This window comes from Trachinotus anak, unplaced genomic scaffold, assembly GCF_046630095.1.
Source record: "Trachinotus anak isolate AG129_WGS33_773 ecotype Australia unplaced genomic scaffold, CSIRO_AGI_Tana_v1 ptg000025l, whole genome shotgun sequence".
Taxonomy (NCBI): Eukaryota; Metazoa; Chordata; class Actinopteri; order Carangiformes; family Carangidae; genus Trachinotus; species Trachinotus anak.
Genome location: NW_027273876.1, coordinates 14,756,911 through 14,780,458, shown reverse-complemented (window position 1 = coordinate 14,780,458; position 23,548 = coordinate 14,756,911). Strand labels below are relative to the sequence as shown.

The following is a 23,548-nucleotide window of genomic DNA, read 5'->3' as shown; positions in this document are numbered from 1 at the left end:
GATTAAAGTAGCAATCCGCAGCATTTTCACAAAGTGTGAATAAATAAATCATCCCCTGAAATTAGTCAATAGTGAATAATTACATTTTGTTTTGTAATCACCCAGTATCTGGTAGGTCTCTTCCAGGAAAGAAAATCATCTGCCCAACAGATGTATTTTGCATTCCTTGCAGCAGCAATATCACTTTGTTTGGAATAAAAAGAGGATGAACTTAGAGGTTGCCAGACATGCAGTGCAGAAAAAAAAGGAAAAAAAAAAAGAGTGCAAAACATATGTTTTAGAATAAAGGTTTTACTCAGAATTTTCAGCAGAATTTCAAATACAAAAAGTCTCAGAGTAAACATCTCAACAATAGTTTGTCATCTTATAAATTAGGCTTTTAGAAATATACAGTTGCATGTAGGTACCATTCGTGGAGGTGAGTGTGAGTTCAATGAAGTAGACAACAATCACAGATACGGGTGTGGCCTGCAAAGAACATTTTATACAAGCATTATTTTGGCGGCATAAATAACAGCAAATTTACAGCATATTCATTCTGAACTGTTCTACATGTCTGCTACCTTTTTGCACCACAACCAGGTATCCTCCTCTGTTTTGTTATAGCTTTATTTTAAAAAAAAAAAATTAAGAGTCCAGGAAAGAAGCTTGCATCGAAAGAACTGAAAAAAGACTGCTGATGAGCTTTAAGTGATTCTAAATGATTAATTTATGTCTCCACAACACACATTTACATTTGTTTCGATTGTACCATTGTGCAGAATTCACAACCCCTTTGCTTCTGTCTCGCTGAGCCTGTTTTTGTAGCAGAACTCCTGTGTCCCTCTCAGAGCGCCAACATGTCATTTGGTTTGTTGCATTGCCCAGTTGTCAAAGCTTGTTACTTTTTTGCCATTTCGTTTAACTTTAGGCACATCTCTTTGCAGCACTGGCTTCTTTCTGGGGTTATTTTCAAGATAGACATTGTGCTATTAAGTGTGTTGGACAGCAATGACAGCTTAGCATACTTCTGGCACTTGCAGCGCCAAGTGCTAGAAATTCCAGTTTTTGAGCAAATGAGCAGTATGCTTTAATCTGGTTTGTGCCCGTCACAGTGTTGCAGTATGACCCACAACCAGTGCCTCTCACTAGCTTTTGTTTTGATTGAAGCTCTCACAAACTTTATTAGCCTGGCTGTTGAAAACCTAGGAAAAGGCAGGCGTCATATCTGGAAAGAAATGAAGGAAATACATATTTTGCACAGTAAAAACTTTGGTAACACACAATGTCTTCAAGATATCCCTGTCTGGTTTTGGGAGTTGGCTACTAAAAGTTTTTAGGAGCTTTGGTGGGTAGCCATTCAGTCCCAGCCAAAATTTTGGCCGGTCATCTGGTAGAACTTGAGATTGAAAGGTCTATAGAAGTCTCTGAGCCTTAGCAAGACCTCAGAGGGGATCTGGGGATGGGGCCTGCCCTTTGACTTCCCCAGGCAGCGTGGCCTGCTACTCCCCTCTGGCTTTTTTAAGCAGGGGAAACCTTTGGTCTGGTTGAAGTAGAAGTGCTTGTCTGTCACCACACGTTTGAGTCCTAGAAAGTCCTGGACCCGGCCCATCTCGCCGGCTGGGTCCGTTACGAGGCGTTCACCGCTCACAAAAAGGAAGCGTGAGAGTGGGAAGAAGCGCAGCCAGTTCTCTAGATGCTTGGCGTAGATGCCGATGCGTACGGCACTCCATGATGTGTCGATGAGTCCTGTTGTGGCGTTGCGGAAGGCCAGGTTCTGGAAGGATGGGAGCCCGGGAGATTTGGACAGAGTCTGGGTGTAATCAGACACAGCCCGGGTCACGGGGTCACGCACCACCACGATGAGCTTGGTGAGGCGGCTCATAGAGAAGACGCGGCGAGGGGCTTCTTTGGTGATGAAGTAACTCGGGGTCTTCTCCATGGTGATCTGACCCTCCAGTGTACGAGGCATCAGGTTCCTGGATGAAAGAGAAAAAGACAGACAGAGAGAGAGCAGCTATAAATAAAGCTGTACTCTAAACATTCCAGGAGGTTATACTTGAGAAAATGCCAACATGTGCTCTATATTACAAAAATAACATCTATATATTAGAAAAAAAAAAACATTCCCATGATATTCTCATAATTCTCCATACATTCCTTTGATTATGCCTCTTTTGCCTTGGAGGCTTTTTGATTTTGCTTTGTAATTAGTGGGCTAAATCTGTGATTAGAGGGAGATAAACATGACATTAGCTGCTGGCACTGATGGAGTGACCATGTCAGCGCAGACTGGGAGAGAGTCTGTGAGTGGCTACTGTCGGAAAACCACAAGGCTATATTAACCTCAGAAAAGTAATTTCCTCTCATCTGCTGTCTCCTCCTAAACTGGCTCATAACTGCCTGGACTCTCCCTCTGCTCTTGTTCTTCCCTGTGCTCGGCGATGATGGGAGAGCATCCCGCAGGACTGAAATAATAGCCACATTACTGTCACACTGCTGGTATTTGTAGTCTTACAGCAGGGGTTGAAAAAGTTGCTGCTGCTATATTTCTCACTGTAAATCCCTGTTTTCCTCATTTGTGTTCACTACAAACTAATCCTTGTCACATAATATAAACAGTGTTGGGCAACTTACTTGTAAAATGTAATCTATTTCTCATTAAAACAACCGACTGTGTTGTAGCATTCTGCCTAGTGTCAGCCAGTTTCAGCCCTTTATCTCTTTGCCTCTCTAATACTCTCTGTAGTCACACATACAGTCTAATGCAGCCAAAGTCCCAAGAAAGCTGCTCTTGCCTTCTGTGTCTGTTGACAGACAATCGAACAAGTATGAAATAGCGACTGAAACCTGGCCCATTACGACTACAAGCTGCTGCTCTGCATTGCTGAAATCCCGATTTTATAACCCTAACACCAGCCGACAAACTCAAGAATGGCTGTGCTGTGATTTTGGCTATATTTACTTAAAATGATGATTTAGAGAGAAAGTTTGAAGCTCAGTAGAGATGTGTGCCCGTGGAGGGAAAGCCTGACCTTGTGCTTGCAGGCCAATACTGGTGACTGTTTACTATGGAAAGTAAGGTTTGTCGAAAAAGTTGCTGGACGTGTCGGTTGGAGTTTTTTTTTGAAAAATCTAGTATTAAACTTGCCACTACTGCTTGTTTGTGCTAATCCACTTTTAAAAAGCAACAACCAGTGGGGGAAACTCCAACACTTGGCCATCCAACCAGTGGTTTAACCTTATCACTCAGTCACACAGAATCCGGCTGACCAATTGTGTGATTTGATAACTCAGTCAGTCGGTCGGTCGGTCAGCAGCATTCATGTTTATAGGGCTGCCCCTGCTGTTGCAGTCCAGCCACAATTTACACTATGTTACTGAAAAGTAAAAATTATTCATTAATTAAGTGTCTTTAAACAACCACAAATCCTCCATGCCCATTACGTATTCTGCATTCAACACAGAACAACAAAAAAATTATACCTTATGGTTTAATGAGCAGCCAGTGCTGGTTGGAGATATTTACTGAACATCAACAGCTAGCTGAACATTAGCCCCAGTAAGAGCACACAGCTTCCCGGAAGTCTGCCCTCTCAGTGAAGCTGTGAGGTATAGATAGACGACTATGAACAAAACCAGGTCATTTGTGAATATAGGTTTAACAGTGGTTATGATTGACAAGCCAGCTAAGAATGCGTTACATGAAAAAAAGACAACTTTGGAGTTACGGTCTCCCTAGACCTCCAGCCCCTGCGCCAAGCTAATAAGTTAACCTAACATTACTGAGATTTGTCTCCCATCAAGAAGCTAAAAAAAAACAAACCCAGCAGTTTGTCGCCATTACCTACTTAACAACAGAAAAGAGCAGATTAAGGGTGTTAAAGAATAATTCCGGTTTATTACAGCTGTTTCAGAAGTTTGGCCATTATTTCTTTTAGTGGCAATAAAAACATTGCAGTCCCAGAGTTTACAGGCCTTTTCCACAGCAGACATTTTGACTTGTGATAGCAGGACAAGCACAGGTGTTACTAATAATGTTAACGATGGCCCTGCGCTATCCAAGTGTCCCAGCGCGCCACGAGAGCGGGACAGCGAGCCAACGTGTACAACGGAACCGGAGCAGTTCATACAACTTAGCCAACATGAACTTTTATGAAATACACCTGTGCTTTTCGTACTGTAGCATGTCAGAATGTCTTCCGAGGAAAAGGGCCTGTTGCAGGAACATCGCTCAAAAGAAGTCAGTCTGAGCAAGAGACATGAATGACCAGGCCATCGGACACCTTTCCATTCTTTTTCATTATGTTATTATTTGAAAGAATAGTCTCTAGTCTCTCTCTGAATGACGTAGTTTAGATAATTTGGCAAGATTCAGGTCTTGATTTATGCCTGATCATTTGACCGCTTGTTTTTTTTTTCCACATCTGACTTTGTTGTAGCAGTGTCACCATGTTCCCAGTTCTTAGCAATTACATTTGTGAGTACAGTGTTATCATAATTGATAGAAATACTGTCCAAAACTAGCCATTATTGTAATAGACTGGAATTAGTCCTTCAGTTATTGAATATCTGGCTGCAGGAGTCTTATTAGTAATCCCTACAGAAACAACAGGCAGGAGTCCCATAACATGGCATGCCATGTGTTCTCGTTCAATCCTGGTTATTGCCTTTGGCCCTCTGATTGTTATTATCATCAGTGGTTGAGGTATTCTAGGCACACTTTGGCTTTTAGAGGACTGGGCTGCCCTTTTCCTCTTGATCTTCACCCCTACTTAGATGACTCAGAGGCTGAGAAGATGTAGTAGTACCTCAGAAAGTTCAACAAAACCTAACTAAGGCCAGTGTTTGACTGAGAGTCCGTATAACGTGCCAGAGCAGATTGTATATAAAACAAGGGAAATGGGAGGGAAAGGAAAACCTATTTGTCTCGTGTCGTTTATTTCATTCAAATGCTACTGTAACGCTAAAATGGAATCTAATAACGTCCGCTGTGAAAAATATCCTGCCAATTTTCCTCTCTTAAAAAAAAAAAAAAAAAAAGCACAACCAAAAAATACAGCCTGTTTCGTTGAGTTTAAGAAGCTTCAAATTTCAGTTTTTGTTATAGAAATCTAAGCAGTGAGGAATGCCAGTGTTGCAACTGTGAAGGATCCCTCAGCTAATTTCCATGCTTCCCCCTCCCTCCTCAGCAGGCATGTGGTGATGGTTGGGTCGGAGTCTTCGTGGTTGGTCTGTAAGTGAAGGGCTTATGGGGCTCCGAGCTCTGGTGTGTGGTGATGGAGCCGACTCCATTCCTCTCTTTCTCTGATCCAACACACACACTCAGCTCCAAGCCCGGCATGTCCCCTGGCATGAAGTTATAAGGGTAACACCAAATACACAACTTATGGTATTCATAAGAAGCCTCTAAGTTGTATTACAGGGCTGAGGCGAAACAAAACAGAGAAAATACAGCAAATACCAAAGGGAGAAAAGTTTAGAAAAACAATTCTGTTCCTATGGCTCGACTCTACATTGGGATGTATTACAATGAACACTGTGGGCCAAAGTTAAGCTACAACCTATTGCTTGGAAGCCAAGTGTCTGAGCCTGTCACCACATGATGTAAGTGGTAATATAGTTTTATGAATCTGGATCCCAGAAAAAAGAAGCTAAATTTCTCATTTGGATCCAAGGAAAGTTTAACAACTCTGAGAGGAAATTCCATGCTTGGATACTGTTACTCCCATGTGTCATCAATCTGTGACTTTGTGGTGATTACATGTTGTTTTGGTGCATCTACTTCTCGTCATCTTGCCTCTTCTACTTTTGCTTCCTACATTTCCCAGAATGACTCTCACCAACCCCTGAGAGATCATGTCGGAGCAATTAACTTAATATTAGTGTAGAAAAAAGGAATGTTTTGTGCTTTCATCACCATATTTTTGGCTGCAATGCACTTGGGTCCCTCAATATAACTGTCAGGGGAGTCTGCTTCTTTTTATGATAAATATCTCCCTGTATGACTCTGTAACGTTAGTGGCTCTAAAAAAAATCTCTCTGCTCTAAAGGGACCAGAACTAAAACCTGACGATTACTGTTGATTTTTAGATCACGGAACAATTTTCTTCTATCAAAAATGGGTGTTGTCTTGCTGGAGAAACCTACATCATCTTCTACATTTTTAAAAAAAAAAGGCATACGAGAAAAACACACTACCAACCAAAAATATGGACAGAAATGTGCAAGATGCAGGATAATGTGCAAGTTATTTTTAGTGTTTTCCTGTGGTTGCAGGCAGTGACATCCGCCGCCCACAGCCAGATCTGAAACCAAAAACAACCAAGGTGCCAGTGTGTTTGTGCTGTTTGGTGCTTTGTGAGTGTATCTAAAGAGCCAATGGATGTTTAATTTCATCCTATCAGTCTAGTGGAAGCCACGGTGTGCACGCGAGGCTTAGTGGTGCTGCTATTGACATCATATTTACATTTTGGACCACAGGCCTGTAATCACAGAGCAGCCTGGCTACAAAAAGAAAGCCCAGGAGGAGGCCACACAGTGGTGGGTACGGGGGGGGGGGTGCAGAGGTTTACAACAGGGAGAGAACAGGAGAAGAAGAAGGGCAAGTAGAAGAGGGGAAAACAATAAAAGGAAGGAAGGAATGAGAGGTAAGAGCACGGATGGAGAGAGGAAAAACAGCAGCAATCCAAGAAAGCACGAAATCCTCTCATTAACCTGGAGCTGCTGTTCAGAAGCGTCTAATCTCTTTCATTCTAATAAAAAAAAGTGGTGTTTGCTCTTTTTTTTATCTGATACCAGCTGATGTGTGTGACGCCACTGCAGACCACCAACCTCTGCATGGCTTCCAAAAGAGAGCTTAGTAAAACCTAGTCACCTGATGTTTGTTTTCATCACACCTTCACCGTTAGCATCTGGAGCCGGAATGCAGCTGGGCTTGAAAGTCCGCAGATGTGCGTTTATCTGTGCACACAAACGTGTCCAGGCACCCTAACACACATTTAGCTGTGGTCAGTGTGGGTGGGCTCAGCTTTATTGGGGTCTGTTTAAAGGACTGCAGGCTAATAGGCGACTGCTTATGACTAGAATATGAGGGCTCATGAGTGACCTGTGTATACCGACCTACGTCAGGCACTGAGAGGAGCAGGGGCTACTTTACGTGGATGTTGAAGGCAAACATTATTTGAATAACATTTTACATGTCTGGCCTACAATTCAAGCAGAGGTAACCATATATTTGGTCAGAACTGAGACATTTGTGACATGTTTACTAAATAAAAAATTAATGTGGTATACAAAAATGTACAATTTCCATAAAAAAAAAAAACACTATGCAGAATTTGCAGTATCTACAAAATGGACCTAAAAACCAAGCCAAACCGCCCTCTGCACTCTGCACTCTGCACTTACTTTCTGCCACAGAAAGCTATATCGAGTTTAAGCTAGCTAATGGTGAGATAGCCACAGTTAGCCTCAGCAAAAGGTATATTGAGTTTCTTTGCCTACGACTAACCACTAAAAATAACTAACTGCCAGAATTGACTGCCATCTTGAAAATTCAGTTTGCTATCACACTAAATCCAATAACTAAAGTTCAACTAGTCCTCATAACGAGTGCCTTGCTTAGCTCGTCAGAGTAGCTGTAATTTTAATCTCACCTTCTGATGTTAAGTGAATTCTTTGATGTTGTTAAATGGCCACTTCACTGTCTTTTTTACTGACAGCTCGGTTTACCTGTCACGGAGAGAACTGCGGTGCTGTGGCTGAGCTTTCTAAAGTCTGAAATAATGACCCAGGGGATGTCGTCATAATCTTGGCCTGGGTTTTCGCACTACAGTCCTTTAACAGAAAGCTTGTGTTAAAAACTGGCGGCACGGTGTAAGCGGCATGGGTGTCTACCATGATGATGAAGTCATGCAGAAAAATGCAGCTATATTCAAGTTTTGAAGTTTGACCCATAGGGAATAAATGTCAGGATAGCTTGTCCTCAGCTACACAGTCTTTGATCTTACTTTTAAAAAAAAATCTCTTACAAGTCTGCCAACTATGTGAAAGTCAATTTCAATAGAAATATTAGAAATGGTTGGAGTGATCACTATGAACTATTGAGTATAAATGATCAAAAAATCAGCTTATTGTCTTGGACAGTTCAAAAGAAGAAAAGTTAGGATTGTAGATACTACATTTTCCTCTCACTTTCCCTGACGACTCTCAGAGTATGTATGTATGGCCTACGTGGTCTGTTACAGTATTTCTGAGGTAAAATGATCTAAAGGGCATAATACACTTACTCCTCTCTCACTTTGTAGGACAGATTGCTGCTTGAATGAAGGAGTTCACTCACTGAAGTGCTCCTCAAATGTGAGTGTGTGTATATTTTAAAATAAAAAGGACACCTGCAGGCACTGTAAACAAAGAGGCTATTATCGCCTTTCCAGTGGGAAGCACACACATCAGCCATTTTCGTGTCTGTTTGTACACCGCCCTTCTTTCTCTCTCTTTGCCTTCTTCTATGACAGACACACACACACACACACTCACACATGAGCGCACACACACACGTTCACACAGTAACCATCTGAACATGCCTTCCACAGGATGGATCCACATCTGGGAGCAGTTTGTGTGTGTTTGCATGTGTGTGTGTGTGTGTGTGTGTGTGTGTGTGTGTGTATGGCGGAGATGAGGGAGGTGTTTCTGGGTTAGGAAGTTTCCCTCTGGTCCCAGGGTTCGGAGCTCTGAAAGCTGTGATCCATACTGGCTCTGCCGGGCCAGACTCCCCGACCCTCTAAATCCCCACCAGCCTGCACTGCAGGGAAATGCACCCGTCCACCCTGAAGGTCAGAGGCAGATGGTTGTGATTCAGAGGGCGAGACCACCGGGGATCACGGGGGTTCATGTAATGCAACATGTCATCATGCGCCGCTTTCCTTCTCGTACATGCTGTGTTTCTCCCTCTTTTCCTTCCTCTATCCCTCCATTTCCCTCACCTCCTCTCTTTTCTCCATCCCTCTTACAACTTCAAAGCCCCCACTTGGCCTCTACTGTATCCTTCAAAGTGAGACTGTTATGAATATATTTGACACGTGTGAAGGAATTTTAAAACACACTGACATCCTTGACCACTACAGAGGGACATATGAAGACACATACGGTCTGACTGTGTGTGTTCAAAGATCTGTAAAAGCTGCTGTGTGGAGGCTGAGGCTTGTTATTACTGATGGCAAATACAGGGCTGAGCAGCTTCTGTGGGCTGATTACAAGTCAGCGGGGACTGTAAGCAACTCAGTAAAAGGGGAGGTAAAGTAGTGCTTCTCTTTGTGTCTGTTGGAGGTGAGCCATTGCATTAGTTGGATGACGTTTCTGGCCTGTAAGCTTTTGTTAAATGTATCCATTTCTATGTAAAAATACAGAAACACTCGTGGATGTTTTCTTATTTTTTCAGGTCGTCAGGCTGCCAAAAGGAGATTTTAAGGCTAAAGTAATTCATGACAACTATTCTGGTTTTCAGCGCAGTGTTTTTGTTGCTAAATGAGGTTTCACAGGTTTTTTTCCGTGGAAAGACAAAGAAAAACCAGGTGGAAACCAACTATGCTTTTGAGTTTCAGGAATTAAAAAATTAATACACGCTGAATATTGGTACAAGTTATTATCCATCAACGCTTTACACGATATCCGCATTACACAAACCCATAGTGCCCGCGCTTCACGTTACTGCATCTCGCTTCAGCATGTGTGTGGCGGACTATTACACACTCCGAAGGTTACCGTCTGGCAGACGCACCCGGGTGGTGAGGAGTATTTTTACCGAGGAGGTTTGCATCACTGGGGTAGGTCGGTAGGAAAGAGCTGAAGAATGTGTCTAGCTGAGGGGAAAAATAGAGGCGTAACAGCTAATAGAGACATCACAGGGCCCTGAGAGCGATGAGTGAGTGAGAAGTAGTCAGTCAGAGTTTCCTCTGAGAAACCAGGGCAGGCCTAATGACAGAGGAAGATCTCAAAGCCACTGGCTCTTTGAAGAGTTAGCGTTAGCTTGCAGCCGTTGATGACTGACGTGACGCAATCATTTATCTTCAAGCAGAAGCTTGACATTTTGGGAAATACGCTTATTCGCCTACTTGCTGAGAAAAAAAAAAAAAATCACATGATAATGAGCACCATCAGTGAAGACGTAACTAAAATCCAAATGAATAAAAGGAAAGCAGAATCTCAGAAATGGCAACAGCAAGAAAAAAGCAGAGGAAATGAAGAACAGGGAGAGGGGATGCAGTGATTATATCTGTCTGATAGTGTAAGAGCCTGTAATGACATAACATGGACATAAAGCAAAGCCTGATGTGTGTTTCTCTGTGTATGTCCATATGTGCACGTGTGAGGAAATGTGTGTGTGTGTGTGTGTACGCTGCCACAGATTGCTCCCACTGCTCCTGACTTATCGAATGGGAAAATCTCTAGTGGAGTTCCTGCTGGGCCCACAGTGGCCTACTTGTGTGGCTTTATCTGCGGTCTGCCAGGGGCCGCGGGGGCCCCACCCTGCCTTCATCCGATCCCCTGAACACAGGCTGGACACATAGATGGGGTGGAGAGACGGGCAGATTACAGACGGATGGTTCAGTGATGTCACAATGTCTTCACCACAATTACATAACTGGGCTGTTAGTAAGATGGTGTGATGAGCTGGGAATGTATGTGCACTCAGTTCAATTCAGTTGACCGGTTATTTAAATACAATATTGGTCAGGGTGAGGTCTTTACTATGGTACGAGCACATTAGAACTGAAAGGGCTTATTAATTATTCAGATTGACAGAAAATCATTTGGCAAATATTTTGTTAAACAAATCATCATTGAAGTTATTTAATTAAATTCACTGGTTCCAGTCTCTGAAATGTGTTTTTCATTTTCTATCTTTTTATACTGAATATCTTTGGTTTCTGGAGTTGGAGACAAAATATTACATTTGAAAATATCAACTTGGTGTATGGAAGCCTGTTGTGGACATTTTTTGCCACAGTATTTTATGACATTTTATGGACTAAATGATTCATCCATTATTTGGTTAATATAAAAAATGAACATTTTCGTTACCGTGGAGCACATATTTACATCGCCATGTATCTAAATAAAATCATATATTCAGATACAGTAGATATGAGTAATGTGAAGTAGATATATTTTCAATTCTATTTCATTTACATTATTTTACATTTTTTTACAATAAATTACAGTATGTCTTTACATGTAAAAAAAAAAAAAAAATTGGAATATTATGGTATATTATTATATTTTGCATGTTGTGTATATTGTTTCATGGTTCCCAGACCAAACTAAACAGCTGTTTCTTATCTATTGACCTGCAGTTAAAACAGATTTAGTCTGGCCCTCAGTCCAGTTAAAGATTAAACACGAGACAACATGTACCTACTGTAATGTTTACCCTCTTCTCTGACTCTGCACAGACGACAGAGAAAATAGGCACGTTGTCACTAATTAAACAGCTTTTCTAAAAGAGTACACACACACACACACACACACACCTCAGAAACACTGTAATTGACTCAATATGGACTTTTGCTCATCTGGCACCTCCTCAGGTCCCAACCAATAAGAACACCCGATACTGTCCGATTCTGAAAACCCACTTCCCAGCAGCTTGAGCCTGCCACTCCTTGTGGTTTCTGAAGCTCATTGTTAGCAGCGTCCTAAGCTGAAAAACGGAAATCACTGCTGGCAGAGGCACAGCTTTTACAACTGGAAACAGTCCATTCAGCGGTCTGCTATTAGTGCCATCTATCAGCCTCGGCAGAGTGGACTCAGCGGGCCTTGGCTACGTTTACACACACATCAGTATATACAGGGCACAGCAGAGTTTGGATGGACATGAAGCGGGAGCTGGTTCTGGTTTCCAGATGTCCTCCCATCGCCCCGTCTTGTTTGATGTTTTGCTTGTCCTCAAATTCGGCTCTAGCTCTCTGTGCCAGAGTTTCAGGCGTAATTAATCTCATTTCCTCTGGAAACCAGCACAGACATCAGCGACAATTAACCAATTCTTCTAAGTTGGTTAAGTCAAACTGATGGGAAGTTTTCTAGGGAAGTTTTATAAGCTGACAAAGAAAGGCGTGTTTCTCTGGGGGATTCTCAGGGTGGCTGCAGGTTCTCACGATACCCCCCCCACCCCACCCCACCCCCTCCCCCCTTAACCCAGTCAGGCAGTCAGACATTAACCAGAGATAGACACCAGTGAAACGTCTACGGCCACACACACACACACACACACACACACACACACACACACACACACAGTCAATAATTACCTGCCCCTCCAGACAGGGCCGGTGATGGTGAACTGGGTGTGGATTTGTTCTGTCGGACAAAACCAGACAGCTGCTATTATAAATGTTATTGTGAGTAGATGTTTGTTTTGTATATTTTCAATGTAGAACAGTGTAAAAAACAGAGCCAGAAGACGGCAGAATCAAAAACTGACTCAAACCTGACAGAGGCTCCCTGACAGGATAATCTTGAATATCATGTCATTTAATGATTATGATCAATAAATTGATCCCCAGAACTATTTAGGTAACCTATTAATCTTTTTTTTTTTTTCCTTGGAAAAAGCGCCACACAGAATTTTATGCTTTTTTGTGCTTCACATCATTCTCTTGGGGTATTTCCAGGCAAATTGAAAACATCATGTTGGGCTTGAAAAAACTGTGTCTTTTTTTTTTCTTTTTTCAGACACTTTATAGACCCAACAGTTCATCTATTATAATCAGCAAATTCAGTAATAATGAAAACAATCATTAGTTGCAGCCCTTACAGGCCAACATTTTATTAGCCCTTAATTTACTAATTACTATGACATTTTTGGTGATGATATGAAATGATAAAATGATTTTAATCACATTTTTGAATATTAAATTGAGATTAGAATAACATCAGATGCTAAAAATTGTGCCATGATGCAAAATTTTCATTTACAGAGTGTTATATTGTTAAATATACACTCTCATTTGGAAGTTTAGTTATACAGAAAATTGTTTATTTTATTTAGCCTACACACGCTGATGAACAAAATAAAAGAAACACCTTAGTTAGTTTAACATAATACGGTTCAACAGCACCACAAAATGACCACACATTGGATCAACACCTCTCTAAAACTGAACATTACAGCTTTCACAAAGGCAGGATTTATTATTGCAGGACTGTTGTTCCAGACTGTATTTGCTTTAGTAAGTTCTACATAATAAACTGGAGTGTGTATTGAACATAGACCGTATATAAACATGTCCTCCAACCGGAACACAGGTCGTTTTTTTTTCAAGCCTCTTATTTGAGCCACGGGAGTGTTTACTGAAATAGCTTCCCTACAACAGCAGGTGTACCAGACCACAGTTGTCATGGTTATAATAGTAATAAACATGCGGACTGCAGCGAGAGCTGCGCACCTACCTTCGTCGCCATGGTCACGATGATAACGGTCATGGCTTGGTTTGGTTTAGGCACTAAAACTACTAGGTTAGGTTTAGGAAAAGAGTGCGGTTTGGGTTAAAATAAGTACTTCCTCAATATTAGACAATCTTTGTTGTCATGGTTACAATTGAAACAATGTAGTTAACTTTGTCGAAATGTATGGATACGAGAAATGACATTTCATTTCACATGGGCATCTAACACCACTCTCCTCTGACACAGTCCTGTGTTTCTTTGTCGCTCCATATACTACCTCACTGCAGTTCTCCTTGTTCCTGTCATAATTACTACGGCCTCTAGATGTCACCTAACAACAAAATGTAACTATGGGTCATAATAACCTGCTGCACAAACAACCTATGGGGTTAATTTTTTTACAGGACTATCTCCCTCTGTGATGTCACCCATAAGTTTCCGATGAGCAGTTTTGAAGCTGGGGCTGCTCCACAGTTGCCATCTTGGCACTGCCTGACTCCGCCTAACCCCGTAAAAAGGCAAAGAGGTGGGGCAATGCGCTCACCCACCTGTCACTCAAAGCAACTATGTCCTCAATTATGCATAACTCGATGCCTTAATAAAATTGAAATGGGTGAGTTATATAATATTCACCCCTGTACAGCTGCTGCAAAGGGGGGAACTCGTTTATGTCTGATGTAAAGCTGGACATTTTAACATGGAAGTCTTTGGGTAGTGACTCACTTTTAGAGCCAGCTGCAAGTGGCCATTCAAGGAACTGCAGTTTTTGGCACTTCTGTGTTGGTTTCTTTTTTCAGCCACGCAGGTTGCTGCTTATATTATTAATACTGATGCATTAACATGTGTGCAGCTGTTTAATGTTACAGCTTGCTGACGTGGAGCCACTCCTTTAAAGGACAGGCAGACATTTTTTCCAAGTCCATTTAAAACTCATACTCACATGCCCATACGTACCATGAACAGCTCTGACCATGAAGAGATCCCTTCCCAATGCGATTTTAATGGGGAACAAAATCCTTTTCTTCGTGAGTAAGACATTTTTCCTCGCACATGCGGAGCTTGTACTTATTTTTAATTTCCCATCTTAGTTATCTTAGTTATCTTATTTATTGTAGGACTAATCGAAAAACAAACGGCTGGTGACACAAGGCAAAGAGAGGAGAAAAAAGCAGGAGGTTGGGAGGAATTAAAAGCGTGTGATGTGACGTAGAGAAGGCGGAGGACGCAGAAAGAGGACGACTGTGTTGTGGTGTATTAAACGTGGCAGCTCGTCAGTCATCCTGATCTCACAGATTTCTCACTGCCTCTTTATCTGCTCTGTCTGTTTGACAAGGAAGGCAGGTTTTGATGAGCTTGTGGTTGGGGAAAACCAACAGCATGTCTCGAGTCTTTTACTTGACAGTTTGGAATTAAAAGCCAGAAAATTGAAATTAAAAATCAGCCACAGCTATGACACAAACTCTCTCTTTCTCTACTCTGCAACTGTGATTGAAGTGCAGTGAGGCTCATAGTTTCTCTTCCCCTCATCGTGCATCTCTCACCACGTCATCTGATTCCATTATTTCTGACTGGATGAGACACAGCATGCTGGGAAGGGAAAGGTCAACCAATGACAAGCTGTCAAAATATAAATGACTGAGCTGAATTAGACCTGCTTTTTTTCACCGACTAAAAATCCATACCTATCCCACAGCAATTCATCAAGTCATGTTTGATTACAACCTAAAAGTTTTCCCAGATTAATTTACATATTGTGTTAATTCTGACACAAATGCCCTCACATGTAAATAGCAGTGCATGTCATGTTATGTTATGGTTATTAATTCTGACAGATGTGCCAGATAGTGTTGCTCAAGTTATTCCTTCCTGTACTTCTGCAGCCTCAAATACTCGCAAAGCATTGGACCCTGTCTTCGGCACAAAGCCCTCTTTCTTCCAGCAAGATCTATACATTTCCTATTTTTCCAAATTCTTCCTTGAAAGCCTCTCTTTGCCCCAGAACCACTGTGTCAGTCTCTCTGCAACATGCGGCTCCCAAGAATGTGAATGATGAGGAATTCATCCCTAGTGATTGGTAGAAAAGTCTAACAGGAAATAAAACCTGGACATTCCTGTCTAGGTAGCGCATCCAGCACTCAGCTGAATAACACAACAAGCGTCTTCAGAGAGAAGAGACAATGAGAAAAAGAAATGAGTCGATAAGGAAAAAGATTTAGAGACAGAAGGAAGAAATATTGACTCTGAGGAGAGAAAAAGAGAAAGAGGCTCTAACAAGGGCGAGAACTCATCCGGTGGCTTTACATTTCGCAGTTTGAGTGACCTGAACAAGCCAATAAATCCACTCCAGCAACACTCTGACTGTGGGGTATAAATGTCAGCAGTGGAAGGGAGTAACAGCTCCTTGTCAACAAGATTGAATATTCAGAAGTTAATTCATTTCTGCTGCAACAGCGTGATAAAAGCAGAGTGAGAGAGAGATCAATAGAAAGAACCTATTTTAGGTGATCGATATCGGGAAATGACATTTATATCTGCGGGGATATTTATAGTGTCAAGAAAAGGCTGAGAGATACTGAGAACAGTGGGACCGGGTGGACGTCAGGTAGAAGCAGTGTGAATGAATCCAAGCTCACACACACACACACATGCTCGCACTCACTCACTTGCACACCATGGCTGTCTAAACCCTCATTCTGTACCACGAAACCACAGAATCGTTTCCAGCAGATGGCAAAGCCAAGGCTTTTCCACATATAAGCATTTTTTCTCAAACAATTTGCCAAATGCTTCCTTTAAGGATGTCCTTGTGTTTTACTTGGTTACCGGCTGATAGACAGAGGCCAAGACTCTCTCTGTGAGCTCAAAGACACAGACAGCACTTTGAAATGAGGAGCTCTTTCAGAGAAGAAATGTTTAAGTGATACTTTCCAGGCCAGTTTCATATGATTTTGTTGGCTCCACATGTTACGGTTCTGTTTCACATTGATATATGTGAATCACCGGGTACTTAACATGTAATTATGCTAAATGAATAATATTTTTATAACAGCATATGATATGTGGAAGTATGGAATAGGCAAGAGAGCATAAAATGAGGAGAGAAAGGAAAGGAGGAAGCCACAGGGAAGTCAGATGTGTCTGATTATTCGTAAGAGCAACATAGAGACAAATCAGTGCCGAGATATGTCAGTTAATACTTTAACACATTATTACAGTAAATTAATATTTTGATCTAGGCTACATGTGATAGGTGAAATGTCAGAAAAGCAAAGGAAATGAGGAGAGCAGAACATCTGAACTATCCCCACAGCCCTGTCAGATGACCTCAAGTAACCCCTCATTGACATGATCTATCGCGTTCAAACACATTCATTTGAACTGCTTTTAAACTGGATGTTATTTTAACACTGTTAATTATACAGAGTGGCGGAAGTTAGTTTTATGCTTTTGTCCATTACTCATAGACATTTCAACTATTTATCCGTTAGGCTAACATCACTTTTAGCTATCTGTTTTGACTGTTTATCCACTGAATTTAGGGAACGGTTTCAAGCATTTATTCATTAGGCTAACATTACTTTTTATCAATTACGTTTGGCTAACAATTTCAACTATTTATCAGTTAGGCTAACAGTGCGTTTAGCTGTCTGTTTTGTCTATTTATCCTTTATATTCATCTAAAAATTTTAACTATTTATCCTTATGCTAATGTTTTTTTAATATATACATTTTATCCATTAATCCATTAGTTTTAGTGAACAATGTGTGGCACGCAAAATGTAGTGTTCAGCTGTTATAGCTGATATATATTTTTTTAAATCAAATCATAATTTCTATTTTTTCAAAATACTCAAGCTACTCCTCAATCTGTTCATGTAGCCCTGACAACTGGAGAAGCACCCCCTGGAGTACTATTGGACTAGAGGTTACTCATATTTCAAACATTTACATCTGTCTAATATAAAAATAGAAGAAGTCCCAATAACTCTTATTGCTTGTCCGTAAGCCAGTGAACTACACAGCCCCTGGGTACAATAAGCTTCCCCCCGCAGCACTAAAGGTTGAGGTGTAGGGAGACTGAAATGCTCATCACGGATCAGTGCTACGAGGTAAGGGGGTGGCTGGGTGAAGGTGTTGAGTAATGCTTCATAAGGCCTTGTTTAACTGTGACTGGGAGCCTAATCCCTCTCACCCGGTCTGCATGTCCCTGAGCTGTCCAGGTTAATGCCTGTCCTGTCATTACACCAGTCCAATTCACATGGTGTTGACACAAGCTGTCAGCGGATTAGGACAGAGCAAAAACACACGTTTCATTACGGCTTCAAAAGAGAAAAGACGAGCAAGAGAAAAAAAGAAAGGTGAATGCGTCATGTCTGTGTTAAAAGAGTACAAGGTAAGGTCAGTTTCCTGTCAACAGAAAGCTGTAAAAAGAACATGTAAAGGTCGCTGGTCTTCTCACCTTTAACCCTCTACCGCTCAGTTATGCTTTGTGACTATTCAGATCATAGTAGCTGTAAATCCCTTGAAGCCTGTTGCTTTAGCTGAAAGTGCATTACATCACAACTTTAGGTCAATTTAATCCAGTGGAACAAAAGAATCTTTAAAACTAAGTTGTTTTTTTTTTGTTTTTTTTTTTACCACCAAAGATAATTTGTTATCCAGTTCTAAGTATCAGTTTGCTGTTGGTCTCCTATAACTACCAAAGACAAGTTTTGTTAGACCAAAATTGCATGACATTGTGCAACGAAAGCCATTGTTTCAGATGGAGAGAGTTGATGTGACAACCACTGTGCTGATTTTCCATCAGGCTGTGCAGCCAAAGTTTAACTAAATAGAACTTTGACCCCAAAGTCACTGACCAACATGCGTCCAAATCAGTTCTGGCATTGAGATCATGGATTCATGACAGTTTTCACTGCTGAGAGGACAATTGAGTAGTTATTTTAGTGGCTCTCTGAATTCAGAGTCGAGCTCTGTAACTCTACTGTCCAATCCTACCAGGACGTGAGGAAAAAATCTGAAGCCTGACGGAAAATATTACAGAGGATCAGTGTATCAGGTTAGAAAATTAATTCTGAGATTGTATTCTATAGTATCCTATAGTTAGCTGCTTTGTGGGATGATTTCCTGCTGATTGTTTCGTTCTCTTGCTCTTTGCTCACCTTACAGAGCATATTCCTGAGATGACAACACTGACATTTCCAGTTGACCTCAGTTAACCTCTTCAACCCCCATGTTCCCCTAAATATACAACTGGACAGGACAGTAATGACAGAAGAAAATCACTGAAAATGAATCTTTTGTAAAAAAAATAAATAAATAAATAAATAATGCTCGGGCAAAATATTCACATCCAAGATACAACTTTTTTTTATAGCCTCAGCTTTACGTTAAATGCTGAAATTGCATCATTGTATATATACTTTCCAGAATTTCAACAAATTATAGAATCTAAAAAAGTTAAATCCGAATAAAGAACATAAGATTATTCAAAAATTATTTTGATTGTGAACTGTTTGTGTCATTTTTCAAGAGGAAATTCTGAACACTCTGTTATTTAAGCTTCTCAGTTGTGTGGGTTGTGTGGACTGTTGATCAGATAAAACAACACATTTGAAGATGTCACCTTGGGTGCTCAGAAATCATGATGTGGACTTTCCACTATTTTCTGACATTTCATGGACAAAATGATATATTGACTATTGAATAAATATTCCTTGCATTAATTAATGATAAACTACACTGTTGGCAGGTCTATCCCTTATTGTAAACAGAGTGGGAAGACCACGGTTCATTCTGCAGTTTTGCATCTGTGAAAGCCATTTTCAAACAGCCATTTTGCAGCCTTTTTTAACCACTTGAATAAAACTTACATGTCTGCGTTGAGCTATTTCAGGAGTTTCAGTTAAACCGCCTCAACAAGCTGCTGTCCACATCAATCATAACTCATCACATATACATCAAACATTTTGATGTAGCTTGCTGCAGGAAAGCCCCAGCCGCTTCCTCTTCCTAGAAAACATACCAAGTAATAAGAAAGCGAACCAGCACTTGCACGCACACACACGCACACACAGACACACACACACACACACACACACACACGCTTTGATCTGATGTCACTTAGTGCTGTTCCACCTGAGGCTCACAGCGAACCGATCATTACCCGGCGGTATTGATCCATGCCTGCGTCTCTCTGTCTTCCTCTCTCACCACACATCTTTTCAGCCACACCTTCACATTCTCCTCTCTCTTCTCCACATCTCTTTATCAAACTGTCATTTACCCCTCAGACCTTTCTCTCTCATTCTTCATCCGTCATGGTTCTCCTCTGCCCCTCCCTCTGTCTCTTCTTCTCTCATGTCAGATATGAAGCAGTTATATCCAGCAAAATGTGAAGCCTCCCCTGACCACAGCTGCTTAAATCATTTTTTAAACTTGTATCCATATTATTCATTTATTAAAATATGTACATCTGAATGCGCCTCTCCCCACATGCTGCTATCCTGAACATTTGGAAAAATGTATACACAGGCTACTTGTTTTGGCTGATCATCACATTTCCACCAGACTGAGGGGTGATTCGCGTCAGCGCCATCAACACCAACCCATCCTCCCTCTGTGATCAGGGCTGGCAGCGACGAAGGCCCCCAAGGGACCAACATGGACACTTAGGGAAGCAGCGTATCAGCTCAATAAACAGCAATTTATTGGCAGGGGACTGAATACGCTGCCATCCTTGGAAGCTATCAGCAGAGCGTCTTATTGGTGCTGAGCGATATTAATGAAGAGAGAGGAGAGGAGAGGGACCACACCAGCACCAGATGATATGTGAGGCTGCACAGACACATACTTCTGGTGGACTATTAGTGGAGAGTGTATCTGAATTAGCTGCTCAGTCATTAATATTTATTTATTTATTTATTTGTTATAAGCCAATAAGGAAAATACATAATAATAGAAGATTGTGTACATTTGCGTCTTGCCACTGGGCAAGAAAAAAAGTAAGAAAAAAGTCCCTTGTACGTGTGATGTGGCACCAGAAATTGTCTGAAAAGTGCCACAAAAACGACTTTATGTGCATCATGTGCCTATTTAAACTACCCCCCCCCCCCATCAAACTGAAAATTTGCACCAAATATGCTTCATGTGCAGCTGTTGCACATAAAGAAAGTTTAGCATGTTTTGCGCAAGTAAGCAAATCTACAGGAAGTCTAGAAAAAAAATCTAGAGCAGTGCACAGATATTATTAGGGCCCTGTGCTACAAGGGCCCCGGTCCACTTCAAAGTTTGACCTGATTTTACTACTGTAGGGTACATTAAGACCAGACCTAATGCAATGCATATATGGGAATATAACATAATGGGAATATTATCATTCATTTTTAAAATGTATTAATCTTAAATCAATGGCTCAATTTATAATTGTAACCAAATTCACCATCTCAATAAACATGAATAAAACGCTTATGCACATTTTTCATATGTATCTTTGAGAAGAGAGATGAAGCCTGTCCCTTTAACTTCAGCTTTAATTTGTTCCAGGTGACAGTGGAAAGTGACAGTACACAGCTACAACTTCTGATCAGGCGCCCATGACTTCTGACCTGAACTATGACCCTTATACACTTCATTACTGTTCCGGTCATTTTCCCAATTTGGGAGAGCATGGAAACACGTGATTTTCATTCATGAATTCTTTTATCATCAAGTAAAAAAACAAACAAAAAAAAAAACTGCTTACCTGTACCATTCCAGTCCCTTATCGTAGAAGCGGTCAAAGAAGTGCGGCTCTGCGCCCACGGCCCTCACGTCCGGATGGATGCGCAGGAACTCCAGCAGAGCCCGGGTGCCACCTTTCTTCACCCCGATGATGATGGCTTGCGGAAACTTTTTGCTGCCGAAATTATTGGCTATAGAGATATTGTTAGATGGAGCATCGCTGTCCGACAAGTCCGACAGTTGCTCCCGGAAAAATGAGACCGGGGACGCGTTATATGCGCCGAGCTGCTCGGGTGACGCTTCCTGTCCATCATTTAAAACAATTTTATTCTGAAGCTTAGTTTGTTGGTCATACACAGGCCTGGGCAAGGAGTCACAGTATCCGTTGAGGCAGTAAAAGAGGTAAGTGAAGAGAATGATCATGGTAAAGAAGACGGAAAGCTTGGACTGCACCTTCAGGTGTCCAAAGTTGAACGCAGCTCTCCATTTACTACATCCCATGAGTCGCAATCCTGAGCGCGAAGACACAACGCGGGAAACATGGCACATCAAAAGAACTCACGCTACTGTCTTTCAGAAAGTTGCTCAAAGTGGGAGCGCTTTGGAAACATCGCCGCTTTCGTGCCAAAGCAGCAAGTGGCGCAAAACTTGCCCACCGCGCGTCAAAACGCTCCACATGCTCCCCGGCTCGCCTCGCTCCCCTCCTCCCCGCCCGCACCGAAGGCAACCTGCAGATTTCTCGGTCCCGGAGAGGCTCAGCTGAGGGGCGGCTGTGAGTTTACGCCCCGCTGCGCTCCGTGCCTTCTGTGCGCTCCCGTGGCTCCTTGGCAGCGGCTCTATAGGAAACCCTCAACACCCCCTTTGCCGTCTGGCTGCCAAATCCACGCCCTGTTTATCAAACACACGCCCCTTCCATCCTCAGCCCCTGCGACGCTGAAATAACAGAGAAAATAATTAACAGGCGCACTGCTCCCGCTCCAAGCCGAGAGAGACGGAGAAAACCCTCGTCGCGCAGTATTTTGAAAGCAATTTTGGAGAAATATAGTGGTTAGTTTAATTGTATTTAATGCACTGGAAGAGAAGGAACATGATTAAGAGGGGATATTAGTTTCTGATTGCAGACTGAGGATGCAATTCCCCTCATTTCCCTTTCAAATCACTACATCCACTGAATAACGTACTTCAAATTCGGAAACCTTGTTACTGAGCTCCAGGCTGCCCCTTGGTCTGGACTGTGTCTTGTGAATGGCCGGCTATAGTGGCCACCTGCTGTCTGCTAGCCCTCCTGACCCCACACCCCCCTGGAGCCAGCCCTGACACACATTTAACCTTTACACTCCTGCCCAATGGAGACAGACAGGTGTCATCAGCTTTCTCTATTTCCTTACTCCCTGTGTGTGTGTGTGTGTGTGTACATGTGTGAGACCATTGTAAACTATGGTAAACATGCAGCAATCCAGACCACCACCAGTCTCTCTCTCCATCCACTTTTAAAGTAAAGATGAACGTTGCTGGGAAAGTACTTATTACTTTAAATATTCATGACAGTTTACTTACATAAATATATTTAGGAATGTAAAGAAAGTGACGAGAGAATAAATGTAACATTAAGCTGTCATATAAGATATTTTCAGACACACAAGTAAACAAAATGCCTCATATGTCCCCAGGCAACACAAGGACGCAAATCTGTATTTTCAGCAATGACACACAGATAAAATGTCTGGGCTCCCTCCCCCTGGATGAGATGGACTATGTGGCTGTGCTGAGAAGCCTAAACACAGCCCTGATTTATATCCACCAGCTACAGATGCTCATTGATGATCCTCACAGTTTACAGCTGGTTCTTCCTCCTGAAAATAGCTGACTGTCCTTCTTTTCATTTTCCATGCTTTTTTTTTTTTTTTTTGCATACAGTGGCTTTTCTCTCAGTTCCAGTTTTCTCTTAATCAGTCTAACCAGCCCCGTCACTGTCAAAGTAGAAAGCTGATACTCATATGAGGCACATGACCCACTGAACTAGATTACAGCACAGTGCTGATAAGTGGAGATAAGTAGACACCACTGACCCCGACATGATCCCAGTATTCCCTTCAAAGTTTCCTCATCTAGCTCCAACTTACCACTGAAAGAAACATCAAATATAAGATTCACTGTTACTATAAAATGTTTTACTTTATCAAATGCACATTATGTTGTGCCATGTTCATGGCTGGATTAACCCTTCGGGGGGCCGCGGGGCCAACATTTGTTGTTGGACCCCTGTTGACCCCCACTATACATAGCAGTGCAGTGGGGATCAACCAGACTACCAACCAGTACTCTGAAGCTGAGATGATTAGTTGATTAATCAATTAGTTAAAGGACAGAAAATTATTTGGCAACTATTTTGACA

General features: G+C 41.8%; 1 protein-coding gene across 1 annotated transcript; it reads right to left on the bottom strand.

The window, feature by feature from the left end:
* Window positions 1-273: 273 nt before the first annotated feature.
* Window positions 274-22,003, bottom strand: LOC139608810 (heparan sulfate glucosamine 3-O-sulfotransferase 6). The gene is made up of 2 exons (XM_071462891.1): window positions 21,176-22,003; window positions 274-1,958 (listed from the first exon to the last, which is right to left on the bottom strand). Exons 1-2 carry the CDS (start codon window positions 21,700-21,702, stop codon window positions 1,340-1,342), a joined length of 1,146 nt encoding a protein of 381 aa, XP_071318992.1. The 5' UTR covers window positions 21,703-22,003; the 3' UTR covers window positions 274-1,339.
* Between the last annotated feature and the right edge of the window lie 1,545 nt (window positions 22,004-23,548).

Excerpts from the sequence above, each read along its gene's own strand:
- LOC139608810 (XM_071462891.1), bottom strand. The coding sequence starts at position 21,702 with ATGTGCCATGTTTCCCGCGTTGTGTCTTCGCGCTCAGGATTGCGACTC. Across the intron at positions 1,959-21,175 it reads AAGGGACTGGAATGGTACAG|GAACCTGATGCCTCGTACAC; the intron begins GTAAGCAGTTTT and ends TCTTTCATCCAG.